The sequence below is a fragment of the Canis aureus genome, chromosome 2 (assembly GCF_053574225.1).
Source record: "Canis aureus isolate CA01 chromosome 2, VMU_Caureus_v.1.0, whole genome shotgun sequence".
Taxonomy (NCBI): domain Eukaryota; kingdom Metazoa; phylum Chordata; class Mammalia; order Carnivora; family Canidae; genus Canis; species Canis aureus.
In genome coordinates this window covers 53511716-53533646 of record NC_135612.1, presented here as the reverse complement: position 1 = coordinate 53533646, position 21931 = coordinate 53511716, and the positions used below count along the sequence as shown (strand labels likewise).

The following is a 21931-nucleotide window of genomic DNA, read 5'->3' as shown; positions in this document are numbered from 1 at the left end:
GGCCTGGTTCGCCCTCAGGCTGAAGGGAAAGAAACAATCCCTGGTTTATATGAGCAGCAGGACTTCTGAGTGCCCAAAGAGTATGAAGTCTGGGTTCATACTGGCTGGTTGGCATCCTGCCTGTGCCACTCACCTTCTACATTTCCTCAAGTGAGTTATTTAACCTCAATGCCTCAGATGCATTTTCTGAAAAAACAGGGATAATGAATTGTACTTACTTCCTAGGGCTGTTGTGAGGGTTAAATGGGCCAACCTACAGACTAGTGCTTAGAACACCATCCTGTTCTGTAGATGTAAGTCAACATTACATGGCCCCACCCATACCTGGAAAGGAGATTAAATTAAATAGTCTACAGATAACTATAAATGAGGCTACAAATAAGAGGGAGAATCTGTACCCATTTCATCCACAGGAGCAATAAGTATTTCATTCCCTAAATCTGTGGTCCAGATGGAAGTGACATCGACCTTAAGTTTCTCCCAAATACATATTTGTTTAGCACTGTACAGATTATAGATGGAGAATCCTTTGGCTCCTCCAATGAAGACATAGTCTTGGGAAACTGCCATACAATTTGGCATCTTGCTGAGCTGGGAAAATAAAAACAAAGAAAAAAAAAAGGAGTGATTTTCATCTGCCACCATCTATAAGAATATGAGCTAGCTTTTCAAAGAGGCATATGGGCCCTTCCTAGATATAATATTACCCCCAAACAGTGCTTATCTAATTATCTTGCCCAAGCATCAAGAAAGTCATAGCATTCTACTTTTAGGAGAAAGGGGCCAGAGAACACAAATAAGTTAAGAATAAGTACACATTTACAATGTTAACCATGACCACAGGTCCTGTGATGAATGGACAGGCGGCCCCATTCCCTGTACTCTTTTCATTGAGAACACTATGGAAAGGGCTATAGCTGAGACACTGGCAGATTCTCAACTATCAAGCAAGAGGGTGATTAATACATTCAGAAATATATTTTTTAAGATTTTGTTTATTCATGAGACACACACACATACACACACACAGAGAAAGAGAGAGAGAGAGAGAGAGAGAGAGAGAGAGGCAGAGGTAGAAGCAAGCTCCATGCAGGGAACCCGACATGGGACTTGATCCTGGGTCTCCAAGATCATGCCTCAGGCTGAAGGCAGTGCCAAAGCACTGAGCCACCAGGGCTCCCCCCCAGAAATATTATTAAATAGCAATAGAATATAAAAGATTTTCTGTGTAATCTTCAACTAATTAGAACACCCATTTCCCAGGCAATTACTAGATCCATTTTAATCACCATGAGCATGCCTATAATCTTTCAAAATTGCATCTGTCTTGTGAATGAAGGTTCCTTGGAGCAGTTCCTTCCCTGAATCAGGTATTTTCATTTATTAACACTCAACTGGGAAACAGGGACTCCTGGTCAGCTGCTCTATACCTTGTTTTCTACATGTGGAGGGTAGGTGACAGGCTGGATCCGGCTGAGCTCAGCTTCCCTCAATGCATCCCTCTCCTGGATAACTTTCCAAGACTGGTCAAATAGAAGGTTCACCATCTTGTTGATCATTCGATAAGGCTGAGGCAGGGAATCCATCTCCTGACCTGAATCTTTGAAGACATAATCACCTTCATCATCCTTTGGCCAGTCCTTCTCTGTTGGGGATGGCACTTCCAGGAGCCCCTTTCCTGTAAAACTGGAGAACCTCTTCTTCTCAACTTGACTTCTGGGGATTGACATCACAGAAGCTGGCACGGGGAACTCTTATGAAACTCTGAATAACTGATAAAGGAAGCAAGCAGAGGTACTCTGAGAAAAAGGGGAAGTTACCAGAAAACAGCACATTATTACCCTTTCTAGTGTAAAATCCCATGGGGACTATTTCTTCTAGAGACTGCCACTCTCCTGATTTATCACAGGATTGTTACCGCATTGCTAAGGTATGCTCTTCATGTTATAAGGATATCGGCAGAAATGGGTATTGATGAGTCACATCTTCCAGGCCAGCCCAAGATAATGTGTGGTATAGTGCAGGGAGAAGAATCTGGCATTCTTGCTGCTTTCTCCATCTCCTGCTCAGAGACGGTCTGTCTCGGTCCCAGTGAGAATTCAACCTCTCTCCTACCACTTAGGTTTTCTCTTGCTTCTTCCATGTCTGCAAATGGTTGTGCCCAGGCCAGCTGAGTAGTGAACCAGGATTGCTCTCTTTCCTTTCCCTCACTTCCAACCAGATGCCAGATGCCGTTCAAGCACTTGCAATCCTAGCTGTCTCTTTTGTTCCTTTCTCTCTAGGCTCACTGCTACCAATCAGGAGTTCTGTAGGCAGAGTGTATTTTTGTAGGCCTGTGAAATTTTTTTCTAGAGCTTACAAAAATATTGGAGACTCAAAAAAATTGGACTAAAACAAAACAGAATCCCCACAAAATCAAAATAATTAAACACTCACAAAATATTACAATTTATCAGTTCCAATCCGTGTGTATGCGTAACATGTCAGACCATAGAAAAGAACAAGTAATCTGTACTTCATAAAACACAAAGCTATACAAATTATAAAAAGGCTTTCAAAATTACAGTTAAATAAAGGCATTTAATGTGGCACCTGTGGTCCATTTTAAGATGCTTAACATGTAGCAGAGTGGGGTCTTATACTGTCAAAGTGCTAGGGGCCGTGGAACTCTTATAAAAACCTGCTGCCATCATCTTTCCTCGTCTGCTAGAATACATCTGTGATGTTTCCAGTGCATGAGTAGAGGAGATAGCTGAGTCTCAATATGAGAGAAAAGAACCACCTGAATTAACTGGTAGAAACAGTAAGCTGAGCTCACACAGGGCCAGGAATAATACCAGTTTCCACCAGGGAAACTGGAAAGCCTCATAATTCACAAACACTGGATGGGGTACTCAGAAGAGTCTTGCCAACTAGTGGAAAAAAATTAGCCCTAGAATAAATGCTTCTCTGGTATTGCCAAATCTTAGAAGATCAAAAAATTGCTAAGTAACTTAACTGCATACCAGAACAAAGCCCAAGAATATTTACAAGAATACAGAAATATCCAGCATTCAATGAAATAAATGTCTGGGATCCAATAAAAAAAATTACCTGGCCTGCAGAGGCAAGAAAACATAGCCATAATAAATAGAAAAGTCACTCAATTGAAGCTGACTCATCATCAACACAGCTAATAGAATTAGCAGACAAAACAGTTATATTTCACATGTTCAAAAACCAAGAGGAAATGTTAGCTAGAGATGTGGAAGATACAAAGAAACCCAAACAAACTTTTAGAGATGAAAATTACCATGTTGAGACAAAGAATACATTTGACTAGATTTAAATTTTTTTAAATTTATTTATTTAAGAGAGAGAGTATGAGAGAGTACATGCTTGTGCTCATCAGCGGGGGAGGAGCAGATGGAGAGAGAGAAGCAGACTTGCCTCTGAGCAGGGAGTCTGATACGGGGCTCTATCTCAGGACTCTGGGATCATGACCCAAGCCGAAGGCAGATACTTAACCAGCTGAGCCACTCTGGCACCCCTACATTTGATTAGATTAATCACAAGCTCTCAAAACAAAACGAATTACATGGACAGAAGATAAATAAATTTTAAGATACAGAAAAAGATACAGAAACAAAAATGAAACAAAAGAGAGAAAAAAATGAAGAAAGTGAGGTGTGGGAGAACCTGAAGTAGCCTAACATAAGTGTGGTTGAACTCCCTAAAGGGGGAAGAGACAGAAAAATCTGTAGAAATAGACAAAATGTTTCTAAATTTGATGAAAACTATAAACTCACAGATACAAGAAAAAAATAAGTCCTAAGCAAATGAAACACGAAGAAATCTATACCAAGGCACTTCATGAATAAAACTAGTGATAAATGGGATACATGGGTGGCTCAGTGATGGAGTGTCTGCCTTCGGCTAAGGGCATGATCCCAAGGTCCTGGGATCAAGTCCCACATCAGGCTCCCCTCATGAAGTCTGCTTCTCCCTCTGCCTATGTCTCTGCCTCTCTGTCTCTGTGTCTCTTATGAATAAATAAATAAAATCTTTTTAAAAAACTGGTGATAAAGACAAGATTTCAAAAGCAGCCATAGAAAAAGAAGACATGAATAAAGGAACAAAATAGAGGATGACAGCAGATTTCCTAAGGAGGTAAAGAACAGTGGAGCAGTGTTCTAGAACACCCTACCCAACAACAGCAGCAGACAGCTTCTTTGTTAAGTACACATGAAACATTTTTCAAGACAAATCATATTCTAGGACATAAGCCAATTCTTAAATTTAAGAATACTCAAGAAATACAAAGTATTTTCTGACCACACAGAATTATTTCAGAAATCAATGACACAAAGATATTTAGAAATACACAAGAGCTCAAGAATAACACACTTCTCACTAACTTATGGATCACTACTAAATACCTATTAGAATGGCAAAAATAAAAAAATACTGACAATACAATACAAAAAAATGACACACTGACAGTACTAATGTAGATGTGGGGCAACTGGAATACGAAATGATACCACCACTCTAGGAAAGGATTTGGCAGTTTCTTATGAAGGTAAACATATATTTACCATATAACCCAGCAATTGCACTCCTAGGTATCTATCTACTCCAAGACTATGAAAACTTACATTCACACAAAAGCCTGTACACAAATGTCTATAGCAGCTCTATTTTTAATTGCCCCAAATAAAAAAACAATCCAAATACGTTTTACCACATAAATGGATAAACCAACTGTGGGATAGCCACATAAGGAATACTACACGGTAATAAAAAGTGAAAAACTACTGATACAGACAAAAACATGGGTGAATTTCAAAGGCATTATGCACAGTGAAAGAAGCCAGTCTCAAAATCTATGTGCAGTGATTTCATTTATATGGCATTCTAGAAAACACAAACAAGTAATGCAGAACAGATCAGTAGTTGCCAGGAGCTATGTGTGGAGGGAGGATGTTATTTTTCTTAATCTTATTTATTTATTCATGGGAGACACACAGAGAGAGGCAGAGATATAGGGAGAGAGAGAAGCAGACTCCCTCTGGGGAGCTTGATGCAGGACTCCATCCCAGAACCCCAGGATCATGACCTGAGCCGAAGGCAGACGCTCAACAACTGAGCCACCCAGGTGTCCCAGGAGGATGCTATTTAAAAAGGATAGCATGAGGGAGATTTTTGGGGTGATGAAGCTGTTGTATCCAGATTGGAAAAGATGTTAAGCTGTCTTTATTCCCACACAATATGATTATTTATATAGTAAATCTGATGAAATCTACCAAAAAAATCTACTAACACTAATAAAATGAGGTTAGCAGGGTTGCTGGATAGAATTTCAATATAAAAAACCTACTGTATTTCTATAAACTGGCAACAAGAAACAAAAATTGACATAAAAATACTATTTATAATAGTATCAAAATATGAAATAGGGATAAGTCTGGCAAAAGATGTATAAGACCTGTATGCTGAAACTGTAAAATATTGCTGAGATAAATTAAAGAAGACCTCAATAAATGGACAGAATACCTTGCTTATAGGTTGGAAGACTCAATTTTGTTAAGATGTCAATTCTCCCCAAATTCATCTATGAATTCAACACAATCCCTATGATAGTCCCAGCTGTCCTTTAAAAAAAAATTTAGGAAATTAAGAAGCTGGTTTTATAATTCATATGGAAATGCCAAGTACCTATAATAGCCAAAATAACTTAGAAAAAGAAGGACAGAATTGGAGGATTAACATTACCTATTTCAAGACTTATTATAAAGCCACAGGAATCAAGACAGTGTGGTACTGGCATCAAAATACACAAATAGATCAGTGAAATCAAATAAAGAGCCCAGAATTAGACTCACATATGTATGGACAGCTTATTTTTGACACAGTAAAGATTATCCAATGGAAAAGAGGATAGTTTTTTTTTTTTTTCAATAAGTAATGCTGCAGCAATTAGATATACAAATGGAAAAGAAAATGAACTCTGGGGGCACCTGGCTGGCTCATTCGGTAGAGCACATGACTCTTGGGGTTATGAGTTCAAATCCCATGTTGGGTGTAGAGATTACTTAAAAACAAAATCTTAAGGGGTGTCTGAGTGGCACAGTTGGTTAAGTATCTACCTTCAACTCAGGTCATGATCCCGCGGTCCCAGGATTGAGCCCTGTGTCAGGCTTCCTGTTCAGCAGAGAGTCTGCTTCTCTCTCTCTCCCTCTGCCCCTACCCCCACTCATGTACTTGTTCTCTCTCCCTCTCTCTCAAATGAATAAAATCTTTAAAATAAAATCTTAAAAAAATGAACTCTGATCTATACCCTGCAGCATATACAAAAATTAACTCAAAAAGTAAATCATAGACCTAAATGTAAAATTTTAAACTGTAAGACTTCTAGAAAAAAATATAGGAGAAAACTTTTGCAGTCTTTAGTTAGACAAAGATTTCTTAAATATGACACTGAAGTACAACCTATACAAGAAGAAATGAGTAATTTAAACCTTCCAAAAATAAATTTATCCTTTTCAGAAAACACTGTCCAGAAAATAAAAGGTAGTCCACAGACTGGGAGAAAACAGTTGCAGGTCATATATATGATAAAGTACTTGTGTTCAGAATGTTTTGCACATTCTTAAAACTCCATTATAAGAAATGACCCAATTTTTTCAAATGGGCGAAAGATTTGCACACTTAACCAAAGAAGGAAGATAGACCGGATGGCATATTGGCACATGAAAATATGTCCAACATCATTAGTTAGTGAAATGCAAATAAAATCACAGTGAGATGCCACAACAGGTGTACTGGAATGCCTATTTATTTATTATTATTTTTTTTTATGATAGTCACATAGAGGAGAGAGAGAGAGAGAGAGAGAGAGAGAGAGGCAGAGACATAGGCAGAGGGAGAAGCAGGCTCCATGCACCGGGAGCCTGACGTGGGATTCGATCCTGGGTCTCCAGGATTGCACCCTGGGCCAAAGGCAGGCGCCAAACCGCTGCGCCACCCAGGGATCCCTGGAATGCCTAAAGCTAGAAGACCACACCAAGTGTTGTCAAGGATGTGGAGGATACGGAACTCCTCCAAATACTGTTGGGAAGATAAAATGGTACAATCAGTTTGGAAAACAGTTTAGCAATTTCTTAAAAAGTTAAACATACTACCTACCACAATAGCCAGTCATTCCACATTCCACACCTAGGTATAAGGAATGAAAACATATGTCCCCATGTAGTCTTATATATGAATGTTCATTATGGCTTGGCTGCTCCAAACTGGAAACGACCCAAATGTTTATCAATGGGCGACCAGATAAAATAGCATAGTCACTGGGACGCCTGGGTGGCTCAGTGGTTGAGCACCTGTCTTTGGCTCAGGTCATGATCCCGGAGTCCCGGGATCCCAGGATTGAGTCCCACATCGGGCTCAAGGAGCCTGCAAGGAGCCTGCTTCTCCCTCTGCCTGTGTCTCTGCCTCTCTCTCTGTGTCTCTCATGAATAAATAAATAAAATCTTAAAAACAATAGCATAGCCACTTTGGAAAACAGTCCAGCAATCTCTCACAAAGTTGAATATACACTTGTCATATGATTCAGGAATCCCATTCCTACATATTAGACAAGAAAAGTTTGTTTCATATGAAAATCTGTACTTAAATATTTACAGTAGCTTTATTTATAATTGCCCCAAACTAGAAACAACACAAATGTACGTCAGTGGGTGAAGAGATAATGAACTATGGTACATCCATACAATGGACTTTGTTTTTTTAACAATAAAAAGCCAAAAACTACAGATAGGATATATACAACATGGAACAAACTCAAATGCATGATGCTAAGTGAAAGAAATCAGATAGAAAAAGCTATATACTACATGATTCAATTTGTATAATATTGTGGAAAAGGAAGAATTATAGGTGTAGGAAACAATATAAATCTGTCTTTAAAAGCAAAAGTGCTCATCTTTATCATCATATCACTGTGTTGTATTTACTATTTACTTATGTCACTCATTAACCTAGGCCTTAGCACAGTGGTTGGTACATGGCCAGCATCAACAAACCATTTGCTTGCAGTATCGCCCTGACCTGGGACATCAATTTAGAGAATACTAAATGCCTCTCTTACAAGCACTTACCTCTGACAAGGATGAGCAATTTATGGGGCCAAGAGATTATACGTACCCAGAGCCTAGATGCATTCTTCTGGAGTCTAGACCACATTCAGGTAACTATAACCTGAAATTCACTGCCCAGATGATGCCAAGGCCGACACAAGCCTCTTTCCCAGCTTTCTCTTGAGGGCAGGCCCAGATGCTAATATGTGCACTCCTAGACCTGAAAGGTAGCCAGAACGTGGCTGTTTGCAGGAGTATGGGCAGAACTTGGATATGGCTTGGAATATCCACACATTGTATGCAAGGCCCCCTCAAGTGATGTGGATGGGAGCCAGGAATGAGAAGAGAAGTGGCGGGTGGGAAAGGACTGGGGGCCAGCTCTCCCCACAGTCCCACATTCCAGCTGTGTTTCCAGGTATTTCAAGGAGCCCAAGAATTCTGAATGTGAAACTGAACTTGTAGGTCATTATGAAAATATATATGACAAGGTAGGAGAACAGAACATATCTGATGTGACAATTGGTTACCTAGACTTAAAACTTTAAAATATTTAGGGGTACCTGGGTGGCTCAGTCAGTTGAGCATCTGCTTTCTGCTCTGAGTGTGATTCCCAGGGTCCTGGGATTGAGTCCTGCATCGGGCTCCCTGCTCAGTGAGGAGCCTGCTTTTCTCGCTCTCTCTCTCTCTCTCTCTCTCTCATTCTCTCTCCTACCCTTCCCCACCCCCACATGTCTCTCTCTCTTGCTCCTGCTCTATCTTAAATAAATATTTTTTTAAAAAACCTTTCAAATATTTAAACATATGAAATGTGGGAGAGGTGCCTAGCTGGTTCAGCCCTTGGAGCTCAGGACTCTTGATTTCAGGGTTATGGGTTCGATCCCCAGGATGGGTGTAGAGGTTACTTAAAATCTTTTGGGGCATCTGGGTGGCTCAGTCTTTAAGCCTCTGACTCTTGGTTTCAGCTCAGGTTATGATTTCAGGGTCCTGAGATGGAGCCCCACACAGTGCTCAGCACCAGTCCCCTGGGGATCCTCTCCTGCTGCCCTAGCCCCCACTCACTGCATGCCTCTGGGGTACTCTCTCTCTCAAATAAAGAAATAAAAATATTTAAAATATACAAAATCTTTTTAAAAAAATAATAAAATAAAAAGCATATGGTTTGTGGGTCTGTATTTGCAATCCTACCCCGAGGCCTGCACATTTTAAGGGCAGGAATGACCAAGGCAATAACGATTATTTTGATTAGAGGGGATATATTTCGTAAAATTACTGCTATGGAACAGGTGGGATTTCCATGTTTTCAAGCCCCAAAGAACCAACGTTCAGTGGTGCAATTTCCTCGAAATCAGTTTCTGCCTCCACTTTGTTCATATTAGCCCTTCTAGGATATCCTCAGGCAGCAATCTTCTTTGAGGACTCAATGATCCAAACAGAAAATTCTCTCATTTTACCGGGTTTTCCATGCTAGAAGTACATGCCACGCACTGGCTGATTTCTGCGCTAATCATTTCTTCCCCAGACCCGCAGCTGGTGGTGCTCAAGAGGCATAGCGGTGGGAAATGATTAAGCCCCAAAGTCCCCAAGCAAAACCTCGGGGGAATCTCCATTCGGGATGCCGCAGGGAGTTCCCAGGATCTCCGGGGACACCCGAGGCTGGGGAGATGGGTCCTCCCCTTCCTCAGAGCCCGGGTACCCCCCCAGCAGAGCCCCTCTCTAGGAGACTCTAGATATCGAGGGGTGTCCAGGGACACGCGGGGAATCGCTGAACACGCGCCGGGAGGCCGAAGTTCCGCTCACCTGGGCCGGCGGCGGTGCGTCTCCTTAGTAACCGCCACTTCCGGTCCCCGCCGGAAGCCCGTGAAGTCGCTCTTCCGAAGGCGCGCCCGCCCGCCCGGGTGGAGGCGGGGAGATTCAGCCTCTCCCGCAGGGACCCAGTGACACCTTTGAGGACTCGGGACCGAACCCGGAGCGACACGTGGCCTCGCCATGGACGCCTTCACGCGCTTCACGAACCAGACCCAGGGCCGGGACCGACTCTTCAGGTGAGTCAGGTGCCGGCGGCCTGCACCCCTTCCTGGCGCTGCGACCCGAGCTGGTCCCTGACCCCTGGCTCCCCGAGGAGGGACTCGCGCAGTGGACGGCGGCGGGACGGAATTGGCTTCCGAAGCCCTTCTCGCCGGCACTCTGCCGGACCGGGCCTCGCGGCCGCCCTGACCCCAACCACGGCCCACCAACCCACCAGCGCTCTCCTAACCCGGGGAACACCGGGTCTTCTCCACTCGGCATTCCTCCCGGGAGTTATTTTTAAGAATTTAATTTTTGGGGGGACGCCTGGGTGGCTCAGCGGTTGAGCGTCAGCCACCCAGGCTCGGGGCGTGATCCTAGAATCCAGGATCGAGTCCCGCATCGGGCTCCCTGTAAGGAGTCTGCTTCTCCCTCTGCCTGTGTCTCTGCCTCTCTCTGTGTCTCTCATGAATAAACAAACAAAATCTTTTAAAATTTTTAATTTTTCAAAGTAATCGCTACACCGCAGTGGGACTCGAACTGGCAACCCCGAGATCCAGAGTCCACCGCTCCACCGACTGAGCCAACTAGGCGTGCCCCGCTCCCCCCCCCCTCCACCCCCCTGTTTGTTTCTTTATTTATTTTTAAGATGAACTTTGGGCTGACATTTGTGGCCCGGGAAGCCAGCCACTTGGTTGTGGCTTCAAATACCCCCATGAAATGCTTATGGAGAGACAGAATTTGTATTTCTCTTCTATTATTGCCCTTCTATCTCACTGAGATTGTAGGGAAGTAAAGATTCTCCCTCTATCCTTAAGGTCTTTCAACTAGACTAAGAAATAAATGTACACGAAACAGGGAAAAAAAAAAAAGGTGTGTGCACAGAGTCCCAGTATTGAAATTAAGACCTAAAGAAATGACCCAGGGAGGCAGTTTGTCTACATTTTAGACAAACAGACAATATATTTGTGAAGAATTGGCAGGATAAAGAAAACAGGTGTTTTGGAGCTTCATTTAGGAGCAAATCCTAAACAGGATTTAGGCTGAAATAGTAAGATGAGAAGAAGAGGAAAAAAAAGTAACGAGGTTTGTTTCTATAGATTTCTCTGTTTTAAAGCCCTTCTTTGGTGATAAGGAAGTCTTTTTACTTAGTACAAGGAGGGTATTTTTTTCTCATGGGAGATGTGTTTCCTACTTTCTGGGGGATGGAGAAGAGTCTGAGTGTCCTTGCACTGCTGTTTCTTAAATAACTTTTATTTAGAATAATCTATATGCCAGAGTGGCACCTTTTGGGTTGGCCTACCCTTGGCCCCTACAGTTTCCCTTTCCGAAACTTCCCTGGAAGTTTCTTACATTAAAAGTTGAGCTGGTAGATTGTCCCATGTCCTTGAACCAGTGTCTTAGTTCCGACGATAGGTCATTTTAGTTAAACTCAGGAGGTGGTGACGCAGTGTGTTCCAAGTTTGGCCAGGGTTCAAATTATCAGATTATAAATAAGGCATCTTTAGGGAAACAAAAGAAAAACAATTAATGATTAGATCAAATTATGAACCAGCTTCTGAGTTCTGAATGTAGCCAGTCAAAGATTTCTAGTTGTTAAGGTTTAAAGCATCTTTACATAAAGTGAGGGCAGGCAGTGGCAACCTGACAGAGTTTCTTGGTTTGTAGTTGAGTGTTTCTGGAGATCATCTTGAATGGCTTGTAGAGCACCAGGCATGAAGATTGTTCATGTGTGAGCTGTTGTGACTTTTCTGAAGTTCACATCAAGTTGTTCATACTCAATTTGCAGGGCTTTAAGAAAAAAGGCAATCCTAGTTATCAAATGATTTCATGTCAAAAGGATAGGAAATACCAAAAATACTAGTTTGGAGAATTGTAACCAGGCTTCGGAAGAAGGTAGAAGAAATTAGGATCTAGCCCAGTTTATAAAGAATTGTATTTGAATCTAATTTCCACAAAGGTGTATTATTGAAACATAATTTTTTTCATATACTCACTCTCATTTTACCAAAGAGAGCCAAATCAAGACTAATTTCTTACAAAATAAATCTAGTTGGGATAAACTTGGCCTGATTATTTACATAAGTGCAGCAAAAAGCAAAAATGGTGATTAAACATATAGGCTCTTTTAAATCGGCTTTGCTGGAACTTTTTTTTTAGGAATCTCCATACTGAACTTTAAACAACCTCTTGAAGCCAGAAGCCAAGTCAAATATTGCCATCAGACTTCACCTGTAATACCGAAAGATTAAGGTTAATTCTTCTCGGGACGCTTGGGTGGCTCAGCAGTTGAGCGCCTGCCTTTGGCCCAGGGTGTGATCCTGGAGTCCCAGGATCGAGTCCCATGTCGGGCGGGATTGAGTCCCACGTCGGGCTCCCTGCGTAGAGCCTGCTCCTCCCTCTGCCTGCCCCTGCCCCCCACCCCTCTCTGTCTCAAGAATAAATAAATAAAATCTTAAAAAAAAAAAAAAAGTTAATTCTTCTCTTCTTGAGGTCCCCAAAATACCCTGAGGTTCTTGGATCTGTTAGGAAGTGGCCTCCTTTACTCACCTGGTAAGGCTGCTGGGAGCCCTGTAAGCAAGCTCTCAGGCTCTTTTTCCAAAGGCCCTTACTGGCTCCTTAGAGTCACCCTTACTGCCTTAAAACTGTCCAGTCATATCTTAGTCAATGCCTGTCTCCCAAGTGTGACATTCCAGTCAAAGCCTTGGTAATGTAACCCATGTTTCCACTTGTGTCCTGTTACAAGGAGAACTAATTCTTACTGAACTTACCTAAATCTTGTCCAAAAAAAAAAAAAAATAGAATAATTCAATGAGAGTTTTTGAATTCTGGAGGGATCAGATAAGGAGAGAAAGAAATTGTTGTAAATCATAGGTTAAGAGAAAAACTTTTCTTAAATCTGTAAAACAAAGCATTAAAAAATTAGCAATGTTTCGAGCAAAATTGTCAATTATAATTATTCTCCAAAGTTCATTTAGTCGTTATTTATTCTTGATCTGCTTAAATTCTTTTCTTCCATTAGTTACAAAATTCCTTACCCAGTTCAGTATTATAATCTTAAGGTTATCGAAACCTATATTTGTAAAAATTCGTTTTTAGGAATCTCTTAAGATAAAACATATTTGCAGGAAGCTTTTGTAAAAGAATCTGAGTAAAGTATTAACTGTCTATAAATGATAAAAATGTTAAAAATGGCCATGATTAAAGATCTGACTAAAGTTTGTTAGGAAGCAAGATTTCCTGTTCCTACATTTCCTACATAGAACATTTCAAAATATTTGATCATTTTACTTCTTAGTACAGGGAGGGTATTTTTCATGTGGGAGATATATTTCCTGCTTTCTGGGGGATGAAGGAGAGTCTGAGTGTCCTTGTACCAGCTGTTTCTTCAGTAACTTTTATTTAAAATAATCAGTGTACAGATTTTGGGGCAGCCTGCTCTTGGCCCCTTCAAGATTCTATGTGGAATAGTTTTTTTTTTTTTTTTTTTTTTTTTTTTTTTAAGATTTTATTTATTCATGAGAGACACACAGAGAGAGAGAAAGAGAGGCAGAGACACAGGCAGAGGGAGAAGCAGGTTCCATGCAGGGAGCCCAACGTGGGACTCAATCCCGGGTCTCCAGGATCATGCCCTGGGCCAAAGGCAGGCGCTAAACCACTGAGCCACCCGGGCTGCCCAGTGTGTGGAATAGTTTTGTGAACCATAAAACAAAGTACAATATGGAGAGCACCAGAGTACAATATGGAGAGACAGAACTAACTGTACCTCTAAGGTGCATGCTATGCTGCTAGAAATACTAGACAGAGATTGTGCTTTTTTTTTTTTTTTTAAGATTTTATTTATTCACTTGAGAAAGAGAGAGCATGAGTGGGAGGAAGAGGAAGAAACAGACTCCCTGCTTAGCAGGGAGCCTGACATGGGGCTCTATCCCAGGACCCCAAGATCATGACCTGAGCAAAAGGCAGATGCTCAACCACAGAACCACCCAGGTGCCCTGAGATTGTGGTTTAGCACTAATTAGTTTCCAATTAGTAACACTAATGATATTTCTTTTAGAAATTTGGTTGGAAAAAAAAATTTGGTTGATTCTTAATAAAGAAAGAATAGTTAGGGTTGTGATTTCATTTAACATCTTTCCCTTCCCTTCTCTCCTGGATATGGAAGGGCTAAGACAGTCCATGAATGCCCCCAGTCATGAGACTTTTGGAAACCGATTTTATCCAGATTTTGTTCTCAGTGTGTTACAACTGTTCATTCGTTTAACCCTCATCACAACCCTAAGAGGTAGATACTCTAAATTATTCCCATTTTACAGATTGGGAAACTGAGGCAGAAGGTTAATAGGAACTAAGTGGCAGAACTGAGATTGAAATCCACATGGTTGACTCTAGTGCCCACATAGTAATAACCAACCCATACTACTGTTGTAATTAATTTGATGGATTTTTTTAAATGGTTGCATTATATACAAGCTTCATTAAAATAGAAGCCTTCTAATGCACTGCTCTCGGAATGTACCCTGCAAGGTTTATCAGTGAGGTTGGTTAATAAACAAATTGTTTATGATATACTTTTCAGTAAGATCTGAGATCTCTAGTATTTATTTCCCAACACCCATGGTGATCTATAGCTCCCGTAAACTAACTGGCATTCATAAAATAATACCTTGGTTTGGGACACATTCCTGTTATTACACCAAATCTGAAAAAGGGGGACTTATTGGTGTGACCAGCTTGAGCCCTATGGCCATGAAGCTACTTTATTTTTTTTTTTTTTTCATGAAGCTACTTTAAAAGAGAGAGAGAGAAAGAGAGAGATTGATTCTTTTTAGTTCACCTCCAGTACCAAGTTCACCATTTTGGAAAATGTGCCACATTTTATTGAGCATAATATTGGTAGCTGACAGTGGTTCCAGTGCAGTTACAGGACTGTGGGAAACAGGCACCCACTTTGTTAAATATTAATGTGTTTAGATGTTTGATTCTGTGATATAAAATTTCTCATGTGTTAATGCTTTTAGTAAGGATTGTTATTTATAGTCCTAGCAAAAATCACTTTACTGAATATTTAGTATTTTTAGGGAAAAAAAACAAAACAAAACTAGTTAGGGTTTTATATAAATACAGGCTCGGGATCCCTGGGTGGCACAGCGGTTTGGCGCCTGCCTTTGGCCCGGGGCGCGATCCTGGAGACCCGGGATCGAATCCCACGTCGGGCTCCCGGTGCATGGAGCCTGCTTCTCCCTCTGCCTGTGTCTCTGCCTCTCTCTCTCTCTCTCTGTGTGACTATCATAAATAAATAAAAATTAAAAAAAAATACAGGCTCCTGCTTAATATTGAAAGACAAATATAAAAACACATCTATATGTATTTATGTTGGCATGTATTTGATCTTTTTACAAAAAATTAAGCAATGTGCCAACTAAACTTTTCATTTGGTTCTGGTCTGAGTGTATGTCCAATCATATCAGTAGTTGGTAGTAGGTAAAAAGTTCATTTTAGAAATCTGAAAAATCATTCTATATAGGAGAAAATAAGGAATATGGATCACTGGAAACTTACCATGAAGGAGATATTTGTACATTTTACTGCTTTGACTACCCATTTCTCTGTGCCAGCAACAGGCCTCTTTAGGGGCTGTTCACTATTCCTGCAGAGTTCTGTTGCATTACCTTTGTGTCATATTTCCATCACATGTTCTACCCTTTGGCCCTTGGAGTGACTGTTGCAAAAATTATGCTCTTGTAAGAGCCACTTCCATGAGAAATTGTCTTGGAAATTTTGCTTTTAGCAACACACTTTTCTGCTTTCCTTACTGCATGAATCAAATTTTGTTTGGTTTGTAAATCATTCTCCTCATTTTTTTTTTCCATTTCAGAGCCACTCAGTACACATGCATGTTGCTTAGATATTTGTTAGAGCCTAAAGCTGGCAAAGAGAAGGTGGTAATGAAGCTCAAGAAACTGGAGTCCAGTGTGAGCACTGGCCGTAAATGTAAGTACCTGGTCTCTTGAGGGACAGTGGCTCCTGGTTTCAAATCATCAGACCCTGTAATTCACAAAATGCTTTCTAGATCACTGATTTCTAATCCATCATGTTTTTTGATGAAGTTGACCAGTAAGGCTGCCCTCATGAAATGACAGGCCCAGAAAATTGGATGTTTTGCTACCGACCATTTGCAAACACCCTCCTATGTGCACACTTGGTGCTGTACCGTATCTTTTTGCTTAATTATAACCAGTGGACATATGGCATTTTGCTCGTCTTTCATTCTTAGAATTGTACAACATTTTGGCAGTCCCTAACATGAGCTTCTGGCTCCTGGAAGGCCTTTGTATTTTCTAGAAGAGCAGAGTAGCTTACCTTTTCTCCTTCTCTTGAGGGATTGCTAGAGAAAATCAATGGGGTGGTTCTCAGCCTGTTTGTGGGGTGGTTTCATGTTCAAGGCAAAAATGAAGTTAGTGTTTTACACTCTATTAATTCAATTTAATAATAAAGCATACCGGGAAAACCTCGTACTTCTAATACTTCTTTAATACTTCTAATAACAATTTCATACCCAAATCTTAGTTGTTTGGTAAGAATCAGATGTTGTCACAGCAGGAAGGTGGAGATGTTAGAGTGGAATATAGAAATTAGATGTTGAACAATTATTTTTGCATACCTACCTTAGGTATGGTGCTGAGCTTTATGAGACAAATAAGATTACATGGTGTAAATAATAAGATTTAGTGCCAAATATATTAGCTAGGATAGAGGGAAAGAAAGGTTTAGGAGGAAGTGGAACTTGAGCTGTAGCTAGAGAATAAGGGAAGGAGAGCCTTTCTGAAGGATGATTTCCTCCGTGAAAGCTCAGAACTGTTATGAGCAGACCATTGTATTGGACGATCAATGAGGAAACTAGTTTGACAGAAGACTTAAATTTTCTTTTTTTTTTTTTGAAAAGATTTTATTTATTTATTCATGACAGACAGAGAGAGAGAGGCAGAGACATAGGCAGAGGGAGAAGCAGGCTCCATTCAGGGAGCCCGACGTGGGACTCCATCCCTGGCCTCCAGGATCAGGCCCTGCCTGGGCTGAAGGCAGCGCTAAACTGCTGAGCCACCGGAGTGCCCAGGAGACTTAAATTTTCAAGTGGAGGCATGTTGGGGGTAGGGTGAGCTTTGGGGGATGGCTTTGAAGGATAGGATTAGAAGTTCTCAGATTCTTTAGTATGTTAGAACTCACAGGTCCTTTAGAGGTTACTAGTCTCTGAAGTTGAGGAAGGAATTACCCAGGGTCATTCAGCCATTTTGATGCAAGAGTCCGAACTGGAACCCAGGATTATTCATTACATACTCTGTTTTGTGTTATTTTTGATATAATACGAGACATTCTCTTGAGATTATAAGTCTATTGAGGATATTAAGTGTTTGCTGAGTCAAAAATATGGTCCTTAATGGAAAATACTTCTTTTGTATTCTCCATAATGTTTAGGACTATAACTCATTTTGAGTAGACACTCAGTAAATATTTGTTGATTAATACATCCCCGATTAATTGAATTACATGCTCAGATATGGCTATGCCTTATAGTGGTTGATTGAATTCAACTAGGAGTCACATATGACAATATTAATAGTTTTCCTATCCTCTAAATCCTACCATCTCTACGGAGCTGAAGGGGCTTTGGGACACAGAGATGGCAAAATGATAATGGTGTTTTATTTAAAAACAAAAAAACAAACAAAAAAGCAGTCTTTTGTCTGGAAAGTCAATAAAATCTAAGGTATCGGACTCTCCAAAAGGATATTGGCATCTGGGTCGGGAGGAATGGCCACAGTGAATCAAACCTTAATATGTGCAAAAATAAACAAGGAAGTAAATAAAGTTGCATCTAGACTTCATGTTATCATAGTACTACTTCTAAAGATGTAGAGCTGATAAGCTGATAATAGTAAAATGTCACAATCCACACTCATGATTGACCTTGCCTGAAGGATGTTGTAAGCCAGTGTTAAGGTATTCACTTGAATAGAAGTGATAAATTTAAAGAGTTGCTGTGTTTTATGCCTTCCAGGATCATTTTGGGTGTCCTTAATATGCTGTAAAGTCCTTCCTTATTCCTGAGTGAAGACTGAGCCTCAAATGACAGTTAGTTGTCAGAACACCAGCACTGGTCTCTCATCCTGATATAGGGATCCTGCCTTCATATCCCATAGTAACTAAATATTTGTTAACTGTTGTGGGTTCTTCTTGCAGGGTTCAGACTAGGCAATGTAGTACATGCTGTGCAGGCGACTCAGCAGAGCATTCATGCCACTGACCTGGTGCCCCGTGTATGCCTAACATTAGCCAACGTGAACCGTGTGATTTATTTCATCTGTGATACCATCCTCTGGGTGAGGAGCGTAGGGCTTGCCTCTGGCATTAACAAAGAGAAATGGCGAATGTGGGCGGCCCGCCATTACTACTATTCTCTCCTGCTGAGCCTGGCCAGGGATCTGTATGAAATTTCCCTGCAGATGGAAAAGATTGCACACAACAGAGCAAAGAGGGAGAAGTCACTGTCTCAGGATCCTCTTGAGTACAACGTGGCTGATGAGGAAACAGAGTGGCTCCAGTCCTTTCTCCTTCTCTTATTCCGCTCTCTGAAGAAGCATCCTCCCTTGTTCCTGGACACAGTGAAGAACTTCTGTGATATCTTGAACCCCTTGGACCAGTTGGGGATCTATAAGTCCAATCCTGGCCTTATTGGACTTGGAGGTCTTGTGTCTTCCATAGCAGGCATCATCATTGTGGCATATCCTCAGATGAGGCTGAAGATGCACTGAAGTGGTTTCAGACTGAAGAGACAGCATCCTTAGGATGGACATTTTTGTGAGCCACAGACCATGCTATACTGAGCATAGAGACTCGTTCATGGGAGCATTTCATGACCAGCGATGTGAGCAGAGGTGGGGCCAAGAATGGAGAACAGGAGTGCCTGAAAATTTGTGTTTTTTAGAGAGATGGAGTGACTTCTGCATTTCTGAGTATTTTCTTTTCATCTAATACTTAATCGAGCATCTGATATGCTCATAGTGGGAGCTTACTATTTGCTGAGTAGGTGAAAATTGAAAAAGGCCCAAACAATTGAACATTAATATACAGTGACCTTTTGGTTGTGTGCCTCACTACTGTAGGTCTGATACCCAGCCCTCTTTCAGACCTAGTAGAGGCCTCTCATTCCTCTGACCAGATACCAACCCCAGCTCTTGCCTCCCTCCCCCCCCCCCCCCCCCACTTCTCCATAGAGGCCCATGCCAAGACACAGGAGAGCTAGGCTTACGTCCTTTTATCCTGTGATTTCTTTGTCCGGAAGTAGAATCAGAAATGCATCAGGTCCCTTCATGGTGTAAATGATGACTGGGTAGTACAGTGAGTAAGCAGAAATCAGAAGCACATGGAAAGGACTAGAGTACCTGTAATATGGGAGGTTACAACAGGTGCTTGTGGGTAGCCTGTGACAGATGGACAAAACAGGTTAAAAAAACAGGCCAGCACCTCATTCCTCTCACTCCCAATCCAGTGTTCTTTCCAAAATAGTTTGTTGCCTTCCTGATTGAGTGGAAGTGTGAGACTCCAGAATCCTGTGTGAAAAGCCTTTTTTTAGAACTTTGTTAGTGGTTTATATAAAAAAAAACGATCTAGATTTATCAACTAGATTTTTTATTTAAAGCCATATAACAGTTTGGGTACTTGTACATTAATTTTCATCAAAATTCATGCAGTTAAGAAATTTCATGAATACTCTGAATGGAGGAGCATCACAATTTTCTGTGATAAATCAGGCTTCATATGTGTGGGGTGGTTGGGGGAGTGGAAAGAGCAATTAGGGGCTACTGAGAAGACCGTTTATTCATGGTCCTCCTTCCCATCTTGGGTGTTGAGTTCTTATTTGTGATTGCAGATCCTCCGATTGGAGGGCGGTGATATAGAAAAATAGGATGCTGTCAGGTAGGAAGCCAATGTCAGTCCTATCAGTAAAGCCATTTCACTTACCTGAAGGGAAATGAGAAGAGAAATGCCACTAAATAAATTTCCCGTAAATGTGAATGAGATTCTTAAGAAGTAGACTCAGGTCCTTGGCTCTCTTATTTTTAAAGTGATTAGTCAAGATAACGAGATTTGAGAAAACACTTGGGGAATTTTAAGAGGAATGAAAGCTGCTAGGTCAGGGCAAATAAAACGTTTTAAGCAATTAAATATTACTTTGTCCAGATCCTCTACTATCAAAGGTTAATTATGTCTAATAAATTTCTAGACAAAAGACACTCTTGTATCTGTGAATATATTCTGGGAATGAAGAAGGGCGATCCAGAGATGATCAGAGTATACACAGTTGGTAGAGAGAGCTCCAGGAAAAATAAGCTCTCGCCTGGAGGACCCAAGCTGAGGAAGATGATCAAGAAAGCTTTAGATCGGAACATCTGCGTTGAAAGAGACCTCTGGGATGATCTCATCCAGGAGAGGGTCTTCTGTATTAACTCTCAGATGGTGCTTTGGCTTCTGTCTGGAGAAGTTGGCCTCAAATCTGTGGTGGCATGTTATGGTGGTGTCCATCTTGGTACTTTTGTCCTCTAATTTAGGGTGGGTGATGAGTTTGGATAATAACCACCCCTTCTGGAATTTGTGAAAACCTTAATGGTACATCCTTCCCTGTGCATCTTTCTCGTTTCTAACTACCTCCCCACTCCGAGCCTCCGCATTCATGAGGGGTTCTAAAAACCAAAGACATTCCTAATAGATGTACAGGCCAGTACATTCACAACTGAATATTGTTCCCTGAGAATTTATCCAACAACAGATGTTTGAATGCCATGCTTAGCTCTGGGATCTACTTTATACAGGAGGACCAAGGTCTCTATGCTCATGTGGAAAGGTAAAGGGGTGAGAGGGGTGCGGCGGGGTGGGGAGGAGGAGGAAAGAAGATAACTATCCTTCAAGCTGAGGCTGGAAGACAGACTGCACCCAGGGGACCGCCCTAGGCCCTTTCACCACTCCTCACCTCTCACCCACATTCCAGACTCCCAGCCGAAGCTGCCAAAGGGTCAGCTTTGTCAACAGAGCTTTCTGGCACAGAGCCCTATACACTCTCTGGCCCAGAGCCGTTACTCCAAAGGCTTGGAACCGCCCTCTGGCCCAATTCTCCAGACACAGCCTCATGGATAATTTGTCCTGAATCCTGAAGTGAGGGCAGAGTCTCCTTTTTCAGATGCTGCCTTTCCTCTCCATTACTGTCTTGTATTTTATTTTTTTAATTTTATTTTTTAAGTGGATGATTTTTTAAAAAAGATTTTATTTATTTGAGAGCATGAGAGAGAGAGAGCATAGCACGGAGTGGGAGAGGGAGAAGCAGACTCCCCACTGAGCAGGGAGCCCATTGTGGGGCTTGATCCCAGGACTGTAGGATCAGGACCTGAGCTGGAGGCAGATGCTTAACCAGCCGAGCCACCCAGGTGCCCCACTGTCTTGTATTTTAAAAAGTCTGAGTTGGATCAGTATTAAATATATCATATATTTAGAACTCCTTTTGGAGGCTCCCTGCTTAACTCTCCTCCCTTTTTCTGACCTCTCATTCCCTGCCTTATTCTATCACAGATACAGACTTGATTACCAAGGATCTATGAGAAATCTTCCCACCTTCTGCCTCTTTCTCTTATTGCCCACAGCATACAATTTAGAGAGTCAGCAATAGAGGTTATTCTACCAACAACAAGGAAAATAAGTTTTGTCCCCTCATTATCCATTTTATTGTTAATAAAGCCCCAGCATGGAGCTTGAACCCT

General features: G+C 41.4%; 2 protein-coding genes and 1 long non-coding RNA gene across 15 annotated transcripts in view; 1 reads left to right on the top strand and 2 right to left on the bottom strand.

Moving 5' to 3' along the window:
• WDR93 (WD repeat domain 93) overlaps nt 1-10051 on the bottom strand; it is a 47972-nt gene extending 37921 nt beyond the window's left edge. For 2 of the 11 annotated variants that reach the window (XM_077872173.1, XM_077872144.1), the window contains exons 1-4: nt 9915-10043; nt 8185-8337; nt 1431-1772; nt 399-591 (exon numbers count right to left, since the gene is read on the bottom strand). In XM_077872173.1, coding sequence (XP_077728299.1) covers nt 399-591; nt 1431-1730 — 493 coding nt within the window. In that variant the 5' untranslated portion in view covers nt 1731-1772; nt 8185-8337; nt 9915-10043. Of the gene's footprint in view, nt 1-398; nt 592-1430; nt 1773-8184; nt 8338-9568; nt 9889-9914 lie in introns of those variants that run through there. The other 9 variants (XR_013364863.1, XR_013364860.1, XR_013364857.1 and 6 more) reach the window with 9 other exon arrangements.
• PEX11A (peroxisomal biogenesis factor 11 alpha) lies at nt 9960-20416 on the top strand. Of its 2 annotated transcripts, XM_077872203.1 has the most exons (3): nt 9960-10159; nt 16000-16115; nt 18363-20416. In XM_077872203.1, the coding sequence occupies exons 1-3, from the start codon at nt 10104-10106 to the stop codon at nt 18932-18934; spliced, it is 744 nt and encodes a 247-aa protein (XP_077728329.1). In that variant the 5' UTR covers nt 9960-10103; the 3' UTR covers nt 18935-20416. The 2 variants fall into 2 exon arrangements, with proteins under 2 accessions (XP_077728329.1, XP_077728335.1); XM_077872209.1 differs by lacking the exon at nt 16000-16115 and having other exon boundaries at nt 9980-10159.
• Nucleotides 11355-12940, bottom strand: LOC144297945 (uncharacterized). 2 transcript variants are annotated; one of them, XR_013364895.1, is made up of 3 exons: nt 12672-12826; nt 11740-11912; nt 11355-11623 (listed from the first exon to the last, which is right to left on the bottom strand). It is a non-coding gene; the product is annotated as an uncharacterized LOC144297945 (long non-coding RNA). The 2 variants fall into 2 exon arrangements; XR_013364892.1 differs by having other exon boundaries at nt 11355-11912; nt 12672-12940.
• Nucleotides 20417-21931: the final 1515 nt, after the last annotated feature.

Excerpts from the sequence above, each read along its gene's own strand:
- PEX11A (XM_077872203.1), top strand. The coding sequence starts at position 10,104 with ATGGACGCCTTCACGCGCTTCACGAACCAGACCCAGGGCCGGGACCGA. Across the intron at positions 10,160-15,999 it reads GGCCGGGACCGACTCTTCAG|AGCCACTCAGTACACATGCA; the intron begins GTGAGTCAGGTG and ends TTTCCATTTCAG. Across the intron at positions 16,116-18,362 it reads TGTGAGCACTGGCCGTAAAT|GGTTCAGACTAGGCAATGTA; the intron begins GTAAGTACCTGG and ends TTCTTCTTGCAG.